The sequence below is a fragment of the Somniosus microcephalus genome, chromosome 27, assembly GCF_052327205.1.
Source record: "Somniosus microcephalus isolate GS21.2 chromosome 27, FLI_Smic_1.0, whole genome shotgun sequence".
NCBI lineage: Eukaryota > Metazoa > Chordata > Chondrichthyes > Squaliformes > Somniosidae > Somniosus > Somniosus microcephalus.
The window spans coordinates 46,175,477-46,186,103 of NC_141013.1; the positions used below are offsets into that span (position 1 = coordinate 46,175,477).

The window sequence follows — 10,627 nt, forward strand, 5'->3', positions numbered from 1 at the left end:
TTGAGGCAGTAGTCAAGGCTCCAGCACCGGAAAATGTGTCACAACTGAGGTCGTTCCTCGGGCTGGTAAACTACTACCATAAGTTCTTGCCAAATTTGTCTACAATACTACACCCACTGAACACCCTACTGCAAACTGGGGTGCCATGGAAGTGGAATGACAAATGTAGATGAGCTTTCCAGAAGAGCAAAACACTAATCACATCGAAAGAGGTATTGGCCCATTACAACCCAGCATTACCAATTCGGTTGGCATGTGATGCGTCACCCTACGGCTGTCGCACAAATTCTCGGACGGCTCAGAGAGGCCAATAGCCTTTGCATCACGATCACTAACCTCAGCCGAGTGTAACTACACCCAGATTGACAGGGAGGCACTCAGCCTAGTGTGGGGAGTGAAAAAGTTCAATCACTATCTGCACGGGCAGAAATTCACCTTGCTGACTGATCACCAGCCTCTTGTCTCCATTTTTAATCCGAAGAAGGGCGTTCCGGTGATGACTGCGCAACGACTACAAAGATGGTCACTTTTTCTAGGGGCGCACCACTATGAGATTGAATATAAGGGCACGAAACAGCATGGAAATACTGATGGGCTATCACGCCTGCCACTGCCTACTGCGGAGGAAGCACCAGCAGTGGATCCTGTCGAAATATTCCATTCGACTATAGTTGAATACCTACCGGTAACTAACGCTTGTATCGAAAAGGAAACCCGAAATGACCCGACACTGTCTCGGGTATATGATTTGACGGTGAAGGGATGGCCAGCACATGGCGACTCACTGTTGCCAGCATTCTCGACAAGGAGAGAACAGCTGTCAGTGTGCCTGGGGACCTTGATGTGTGGATCCCGAGTGGTAATTCCACCCAAGTTAAGGGATAGAGTGCTCAATGAGCTTCATGAGGGTCATCTGGGAGTGGTAAAAATGAAAAGCCTAGCCAGGGCTTATGTGTGGTGGCCGGGAATCGATAAACAAATTGAGGACCTGACCAAGAGCTGCTCAGGATGCCAGAAAGTCCAAAATGCACCACCACAGGCCCCTCTACACCCATGGGAGTGGCCCTCATCTCCATGGCAACAGGTGCATATTGATTTTGCTGGTCCATTCATGGACTCAATGTTTTTAATAGCCGTGGATGCGCACTCGAAATGGCCTGAGGTCATCAAAATGTCCTCCACCACCACGGAGAAAACTGTTGCAGTCCTACGGACCATTTTTGCCAGGAATGGCTTGCCAGAACAGATTTGCTCCGACAACGGACCACAGTTTGTGTCCGAAGAGTTCCGGAGGTTCTTGAAAAAGAATGGGGTAAGGCATTACACATCCGCCCCGTATCATCCAGCCACAAATGGATTGGCTGAGAGGTTCGTACAAACCTTTAAGAAGGCAATAAAGGCTATGTACAATGACAACATTCCGCTGCAGCACAAGGTGGACAATTTCCTGTTCGCCTACCGGAATGCGACACATGCAGTCACCAACCAGGCCCCAGCCATGATGTTCTTTAACCGAAGGTTAAGATCTCACCTGGATTTGCTCAGACCAAACGTACGAAGAGATGTTGAGAGTAAGCAATTCCAGCACATCCATGAGAAGCCAACAAGGAGCTTCAATGTAGGGCAACCAGTCTTGGCCCGCGACTACCGAACAGAAAAATGGCAGCCAGGCATGATATGCACACGGCAGGGCCCACTAATGTACACAGTGGACGTTGGGGAGAGCATCGTGAGACGCCATGCTGACCAGATCCTAGAGTCACAGGAACAAGTCAACCCCATGCCTCGCCCATATGTACCTGGTGATGAACCCGACGTACAGGTCACATCTACCCCAGAAACAGTAGCATCAGAAGCTGATGAACCAACCGACGACAGGGGGCCAGAATCGCCTCCGCACCAAGAGCAAGACACTCGGGAAAGGTGCTATCCAGAAAGGATCAGGAAGCCTCCCCAAAGACTGAATATATAAATAGACTATTTTCAGCTAATGTTGCATGTTAAAAGTGTTAATTGTAATTAGTTTGATATTTAATTGTTAAATGAGTGTTATGGTACTGTTAATCTAAAAGGGGAGGAATTGTAATGTATATACCTTTAAGGGGGGGGACTATGTTTTACAGCTCATGTATACTGCAGTACCGGCAGTGACCACACCTGTATATAACACTGAGTAGGAATCTGTATAATAGCAAAATACTGCAGATGTTGGAAATCCGAAATAACAACAGAAAATGCTGGAAAAACTCAGCAGGTCAGGCAACATCCGTGGAGAGAAATTTGAGTTGACGTTTCGGGTTTGACCCTTCTTCAAAACTGGAGAGAAAAGGAACTGGATCGAAGGCAGGGCTGCGATCGGACAAAAGAATAAAAGAACCAAAAGAAGTAAAAGAGATTAGAAGCTAGACGAGATGGTGATAGGCTGGGATTAGGTGTAAAGTGTACTGGCAGGGCAAAAGATAGCTGCCAGGTGTGAGAGAGAAACAAAAGGAAAGGGGGGGGGGGAGGAAAGGAGTGGAAAAATATAAGTAAAAATGAAATAGGGGCCGAGGTTATGATCTGAAATTGTTGAACTCGATATTGAGACCGGAAGGCTGCAGAGTGCCTAATCGGAAGATGAGGTGCTGTTCCTCGAGTTTACGTTGAGCTTCCGTGGAACAGTACAAGAGGCCAAGGACGGTGAGGTCCGAGTGGGAATGGAGCGGTGAATTGAAATGACAGGCGACCGGAAGCTCGGGGTCACCCTTACGGACTGAACGGAGGTGTTCCGCAAAGCGGTCACCCAATCTGCGTTTGGTCTCCCCAATGTAGAGGAGACCGCATCGTGAGCAGCGAATACAGTATACTAGATTGCGAGAAGTACAAGTAAATCGCTGTTTCACCTGGAAGGGGTGTTTGGGGCCCTGGACAGTGGGGAGGGGGGAGGTATAGGGGCAGGTGTTACATCTCCTCCGCTTGCACGGGAAGGTGCCAGGCGAAGGGGAGGGGCTGTTTGGGGTGATAGAGGAGTGGACTAGGGTGTCTCGGAGAGAGCGGTCCCTGCGGAATGCTGAAAGGGGAGGGGAGGGGAAGATACGTTTGGTGGTGGGATCACTTTGGAGGTAGCGGAAATGCCGGAGGATGATCCGTTGAATGTGGAGGCTGGTGGGGTGAAAGGTGAGGACAAGGGGAACCCTATCGTGGTTCCGGGAGGGAGGGGCAGGGGTGAGGGCAGAGGTGCGGGAGATAGAACTGACACGGTCGAGGGCAGTGTCAACCACGGTAGAGGGGAATCCTCGGTTGCGGAAAAAGGAAGACATGTCTGAAGCACTGGTGTGGAAGGTGGCATCGTCGGAGCAGATACGTATAGTCTGTTATAGTCTACAGACTATAATCTGTATAGTCAGTTCCACTGTGAGCCACGTTGAGTAAACACCTGTTGTACCGTTCTCCACAGTCCGTTTCTTATTATACACGGACGTAACACAAACCCTAGATGACTCTGTAAAGAGACAGTAAGGGCTCGTACTCCAACACACTCTGCCATGAGCGGACTGAGTCCCCACCTGAGGAGGAAGCACCAAATCTGTCAGGCACCTCCCACAGGGAAGGAGCATGAATGGAGTGTCTCTAGACTGCTCGCACACATCTCCCAGCAGCTCAACAGAGAGTGACATTGGGAACCACTGGTCTGTGTGCCCCTTTCAACCAAAAGAGATTGAAGAGGTGGGGCCGGTGGGGGGTAAATAGATAAGAAACGTTTCATGGCAAATGCTATGAGCTTGCACTTCCAGCGGGGAACCCCTGTGACGGAGGGCAGGTCATAGTGTTGGGAGCGGAAGTCTGTGCACCCAGCTGTGTCTGCTGAACTATTGACTTGTGGTCACCTCAGAGACAATTGGCACCAATGATCCCTTTCTAAGATAAACAAGCTGTGTGGGAGCCGGGCTGACATGGATTGTAACTCTGTGTGTGGGGAGACGGAGCAGCACCGAGGAATGCTATTTGTTTCTTTAAGTGTCCCAGTGGAAACAAACTGTTCGATTGTTGTGACTGTTGGATCCCCATTAGCTCGACAGGCAGAGGTAAACTGATGAAACGTAAACAGCCATCAGATGGAAGGTTTTGTTTGATGAATGTCCTTCACCTTAATGATTTGATTGACAGATGTAACAAAGGTCTCACGGGCTGTACTTTTTGGGTTTTATATGTGGGAGCGGTTTATAGCTTAGGTTAGAGAATAAATCCGGAGGAAGGCTGACAGCCATAGCCTGGGTAGAAAGACTTGCATTTACAGTATATAGCGCCTTTCACAACCACCGGACGTCTCAAAGCGCTTTACAGCTAATGAAGTACTTTTGAAGTGGAGTCACTGTTGTAATGTGGGAAACGCAGCAGCCAATTTGCACACAACAAGCTCCCACAAACAGCAATGTGCTAATGACCAGATAATCTGTTTTTGTTATGTCAGTTGAGGGTTAAATATTGGCCAGGACACCGGAGATAACTCCCCAGCTCTTCTTCGAAATAGTGCCATGGGATCTTTTCCGTCCACCTGAGAGAGCAGACGGGACCTCGGTTTAACGTCTCATCCAAAAGACGGCACCTCCGACAGTGCAGCACTCCCTCAGCACTGCACTGGAGTGTCAGCCTAGCTTTATGTGCTCAAGTCCCGGGAGTGGGACTTGAACCCACAACCTTCTGACTCAGAGGTGAGTGTGCTGCCCACCGAGCCACGGCTGACACAGGTAGAAGATCTCATGGAGCCTCCCAGACTTGGGCATTATTAAGTCTGCTAGTTTATGGCCACAGTGCGTTAGATTATGAATCTTACTATATAACTATTATATTTTATGAATATTACGATAAGTATTCCTTTGTAAAATCTCTTATATGGTGAATAGTTTGCACTAATTTAGTACACGAGTTGTATTATCGTGGAATCTACATATTAAAACTATAGCCTGACCACCAGGAGATTAAGGTGTGTGAAGCGTTTCTTTGAAGGTCTCGAACGAAACTACAAATTAGACATAAAGCTAATCATCAGCTGTTGCACATTAGGTGTAACTGCTTCCACCCGATTCTGTGATCTGTCCCCACCGCCCCCCGACTCAGAGAGCACAAGCTCATTAAATTTACCCCATTGCTTCGAGGCTTTGCCCTTTTGAAGCTCTCCCTCTTGCACCTTTACTCCACTCCCTCACCCTCTGCTCCATTACTGGCTGACTGTTCCCACTCCTGACCCAAGCTCCACACTATCTGTGAGCAGCACCACAGGAGATGTGCTGACACATGTAACATAATGCCGTATATATATATTATATTTCATAATAACGTTGGCATCACTCAGAGCAATGCCACAGGAGATACATTAATTTAAAGAAAGATATTTGATTCCCAAAATAAGAAGTTTGTGATAAATTTCACTTTGCTTTTCACATTAAAAAAATGTTTGAGATATAACTTCATTATCTGATATGTGCCCACAAGGCGCAGTTACAGAATTGCCACCTTTACTGTAACTTTCAGAAATACATGTTTATTCAGTCCAAGTAATATCAGGTTTCAGACCTGATTGACATACAGAAATGGCAGATTAAAGTCTGACATTTGCTGATCAAAATAGAAGGGGCCCCATCACTCCTGCTACTCAGAGCCCCCCAAGGATAGGCCCACCCTGACTGCACTGTGTGGGAGTAGGCAGCGATTGGCTCCCTTGCCGCATTGGGTGGTCCCTCAGTCACAGTCTGTTTACATCATCCACTGGGTTTCCATATTCCCTTCAGTATTCTTGTCACACAGACTCTACGGGACTTAGCCAAGTAAAGGACTTTACCTTTCAAAGAAGTGTCGAGCTATCATAAGAAGAGCAGCATACAGGACTGTGATATATAAATGGGAGACCTTTGCATAGACATAGCCCTCCCTGTCCTGGAGATCGGCCCAGGTTACATTTCGGGGAAGCCAGAGATGATCCCACCAAAACCAGTCGCTCAGTGTCTGTAACATCCTGCTGGCAATAAAGCAACAATTAATCTGTGCTCATCAAATTCATTTTAAAATTGTACATTGTATCATCATTAAACTAAACCTTACATTATCTTCAGACTCTGTCAAATATTCTTTGCTGGTCACATCTGCCATAATAAACACCCAGTCAACAGTGTGAAAGGACTGGGCTCTTTGCCCCACACATATACCCTGCTCCCTACTCGGGGCACACGGCCAGTGCACGGCTGTTAAAAGCTCTCACTTACCTGGTCAGCACTGAAGCAGTATTTCTGTTCCCAAGTACTTAAAAATGCTGTCATTAGAATTTACTTTTGGTTTGTGCGAAGGACTTTGAGAATCTGTGATAGTGAACCATTTTCTAATACATTGTCTTCATAATATATGACTTTAAATTGAAAACAAAAACCTTTTTACAGATGTGCTAAGCCCCATCAGTCCATGAAAGGTTAACCACCTGGCAGTGAAGGGAAGCCGGCCTCTCGGTGTTTGTGCCTGCTGGATTTCAACCTTTCAGCCCAGCTTGGTGACGCAATGTTTAGATTTTCTTTGACTAGCTGGATCACAGTAGCAGGTGGAGTGGAGAGGGAAGCTGAAGCCGTGAAGACACCACAGACCAACCTGACTTTGGACTCGGGGAGACGGTTCGAAGACAAATATTCTTCATGTAAATTCACAGCACAATAATGGCAAAGAAGTTCATTGCCAAACGAAACAGGGCCATTGAGTTGAGCACTCAAGATGGGCTAAATTGTTGTCATCACCACACAGGCAGTAATCAGGGGGAGGCGATCACCTTCCTGTTATAGACATCATCCAATCATTATTACATCGAAACCGATGGAATAACACCAGGCGGGTTCCACAAGGGTTGGGTGATCTCTCCCACCACAGTAACGCCCAGGCAGTGAAGATATACATTTACCCTCTGCTCCCAGCAGATAAACTAAGGACCTTGAATAATTTCTAGCAAATGGCTTTCTTCATAGAGATCGTGATCTCATTAAAAGATCTCAATGTCCCAAATACACACACTGCTGTGTATTTTTGGAGACTGTATTAACTGTGCGGAATATCAAAGTATCAAAGTCGCCATATCCACTTCAGTTTGAACTTTGATTCATGGTTTAGATTTTAAAATGACGACAGCTGAACTGATTATGAGTAAGACAAACAAAATATGAAGCCAGTCAGAAAGTAAATAGCCGGTGACACGCCGCGCTGAGTCCAGCGGCCAAGTTAAACACAGGCTTAAAGCCAGTGTTCAGAAACACAACAATGAGGACAGGGTGCAGCCGCGCGGAGACTGATTCGTGCTGCCACGCATTCTCACCGTGTAGCGCATGACGAACTTGGAGCTTTAGGTTATCCCACACCCGCAGCTCTTAAAGGGCGCTGGTCTCCCTTAAAGGTGAACGGGTTCCAAATTTAAAACATGACGGAAGCAAGGCACAGACACAGAATTCCAACCTGCTGTTCAAGAGGTGGGAGGAGCTATAGAAAAGTATGGATCATTTGGGAAGGCAGGGCGGGTGAGGGGCGGGCGAGGGGCAAGCGAGGGGTGGGCGAGGGGCAGGCAAGGGGCACCCCCCGCGCACCCCACTCCCCCAGCCAGAATTACGATCGAAGCAGCCTGGATGAAGATTGAAAGAAGAAAGAAAGAAAGACTTGCATTTCTATAGCGCCTTTCACGACCACCAGACATCCCAAAGCACTTTACAGCCAATGAAGTACTTTTTGAAGTGTAGTCACTGTTGTAATGTAGGAAACACAGCAGCCAATTTGTGCACATCAAGATCCCACAAATAGAAATGTGACAATGACCAGACCACCTGTATTAGTGATGTTGGTTGAAGGGTAAATATTGGCCCAGGACACCGGGGATAACTCCCCTGCTATTCTTTGAAATAGTGCCGTGGGATTTTTTATGTTCACCAGAGAGAAGAGAGTGTTAATCCTCTCAGCTGTGGCACAGTGTAATGTATTTGCTCTCGAGCCCTTGAAAGCAACAGACACCAGGCCTGCTGCCCACGCAAGGTACCTGCATGATGCATGTTCACACACTCACACAGCTGCTGGTCTGGGCTCTTGAATCACACAATCTTCTACTATATTCTTTAATCCAACACCTGTCCCTGTTCTATCTGCTTGCAGAAGAAGGCTGCACATAGTGACTGCAGAGAGGAGGGCCGACACTGAAACCGTGAGCTTTGTCTCCTTGTGAGGAGTGTGCCCTGGAGATTCTGGGTATGGAGACAACAGAGGGAGAGGGGAGGGGAGTAGGAGGCTCTCTAAGCTCACGGATCGTACCTTCAGTATCATCCCTTGTTTTCATTCTTTCCCTGCTTAGTTATGTGGAGAGACTGAAGAAACAGGGATTGTTCTCCTTAGAGCAGAGAAGGTTAAGGGGAGATTTAATAGAGGTGTTCAAAATTATATGGGGTTTTGATAGAGCAAATAAGGAAACCTGTTTCTACTGGCAGGAGGGTCGGTAACCAGAGGTCACAGTTTTAAGGTAATTGGCAAAGAAAGCCCTGGGGAAGAGGATTTTTTTTTTACACACCGAGTTGTTGTGATCCGGAATGCGCTACCTGAAGCAGATTCAATAGTAATTTTCAAAAGGCAATTGGATAAATACTTGAAAGAAAATATTTATTGGGCTATGGAAAGAGCAGGGGAGTGGGACTAATTGGAGAGCTCTTTCATCTATCTTCATAGGCACGATGGGCCGAATGGCCTGCTTCTGTGCTGTACGATTCTCTTGATTCTATGATATTCATGGACTCATTCACTCCCTCACACATACAATGCGGCACTGCAGTCAAACACAGGAGGGGCAAGTTTCGGTTTAATTGAGGGAGACAGTTTAGAGTGAGCCAGGCAGCCTCCACAGTTTGGTGTGTCTATGGAAGAGTCCACAATCTCTCTGCTGGTGACCATCCTGGAGAGCATGGCCAGCTCAGGGACCTCGACACGGGAACCACCTTGGCCCAGGTCCTCAGTTGAAGCACAGTTTCCAGTACAAACGCTCAGACTGGGGCCCTAAAGACCTTGGGCTCCAACTTACGACGGCCTGTCTCGGATGGATTCCGGGCAGGATTGTCCACTCCCTTTCGACTTGATTTCTGGCCATTCCACTGGCTCTCCTTCAGTTACCACTTCCGGAATTTTCCAGCGGCCATTAAATACGTCCACCCACATATAGGGATGGGGGGGGGTGGGCGTATTCACAGTGGGCGGTAATGCTTGGTCCAGCTCCACTCCTGTGAATAGATGCTCCTGCCTGTCCACGCTTGACTCCTCCATGAGAAGGTCTGTTTGCAGGGTGAAGGTGTGTAAATCGCAGCAATGCGGAACAGCTGCTGTACTGCAGCACTCCCACCCTCGGTCCAGGAATCTCAACCTTTGCTGAACGGTCTGTTGCTCATTATATCTCCCCTCAGGTCTGGTGCTTGGGACGACTGAGCCATGGTTCCAGTGCATAGTGTCAGTTCCCAGCACCCACCCACCCCAACCTCCGAGTGGAATAATGGTGGCAGCGCGGATTGTCGTAACAACAACAACAACTTGTATTTATATAGCGCCTTTAATGTAGTAAAACGTCCCAAGGCGCTGCACAGGAGTATTTTAAGACAACAAATTTGACACCGATCCAATTAGGGCAGGTGACCAAAAGCTTGGTCAAAGAGGACGGTTTTAAGGAACGTCTTAAAGGAGGAAAGAGAGGTAGCAAGGCGGAGAGCTTAGGGCGGGAATTCCAGAGTTTAGGGCCCAGGCAACAGAAGGCACGACCACCAAAGGTTAAGTGATTATAATCAGGAATGCTCAAGAGGGCAGAATTAGAGGAGCGCAGATATCTCGGGGGTTGTGGGGCTGGAGGAGATTACAGAGATAGGGAGGGGCAAGGCCACGGAGGGATTTGAAAACAAGGATGAGAATTTTGAAATCGAGGTGCTGCTTAACCGGGAGCTAATGTAGGTCAGCGAGCGCAGGGGTGATGGGTGAATGGGACTTGGTGCGAGTTAGGACACGGGCAGCAGAATGAAAAGAAAGATTCATGGCAACTGCCAGAGTTGTGGGCAATAATACGCATTAGTCACTTCAGTGCAGTACTGAGGGAGATGTCAGGTCAGACACTAAACCGAAGCCCTATCTGTCCTCTCGGGTGGAGGTAAAAGATCCCATGGCATTTTTCAAAGAAGAGCAGGGAGTTCAGCTAGACTTTCACTGGCAGGTAATGTCGCCCTCAATTCCACCTAAACTTGCCCCTCCTCTGTGTCCTGGTCAATATTTATCCCTCAACCAACATCACTGAAACAGATGATCTGGTCATTTACTTCATTGCCAGTTGTGGGACCTTGCTGTGTGCAAATTGGTTGGAAAGTTCCTCTTTGGGACGTCCTGAAGTTGTGCAAGCCGCTCTGCAAATATATGTTCTTTCTTTAATTTCTACTGTTTGGAGCCTGTGGTCACAGAGCCGCTGTAGAGTGATGGGATGGAAGCCCTTTCAGTTCATGAGGGGGCTGATGTTTGGGGATAGGGGCCTAATGTCACACATATGACACCAATAAGACCCTGCGTTTGAGGAAGGTAGTCAGACAGCAGAAGTGTGCGGGGCTCTCTCTCTCATGTTGCT

At 47.8% G+C, this 10,627-nt stretch overlaps 1 protein-coding gene across 1 annotated transcript in view; it reads right to left on the bottom strand.

The window, feature by feature from the left end:
* The window catches only part of cers3a (ceramide synthase 3a), a 159,505-nt gene extending 153,322 nt beyond the window's left edge, over nt 1–6,183 (bottom strand). The window contains exon 1 of the mRNA XM_085968923.1: nt 5,819–6,183. Coding sequence (XP_085825049.1) covers nt 5,819–5,991 — 173 coding nt within the window. The 5' untranslated portion in view covers nt 5,992–6,183. The remainder of the gene's footprint in view (nt 1–5,818) is intronic.
* Between the last annotated feature and the right edge of the window lie 4,444 nt (nt 6,184–10,627).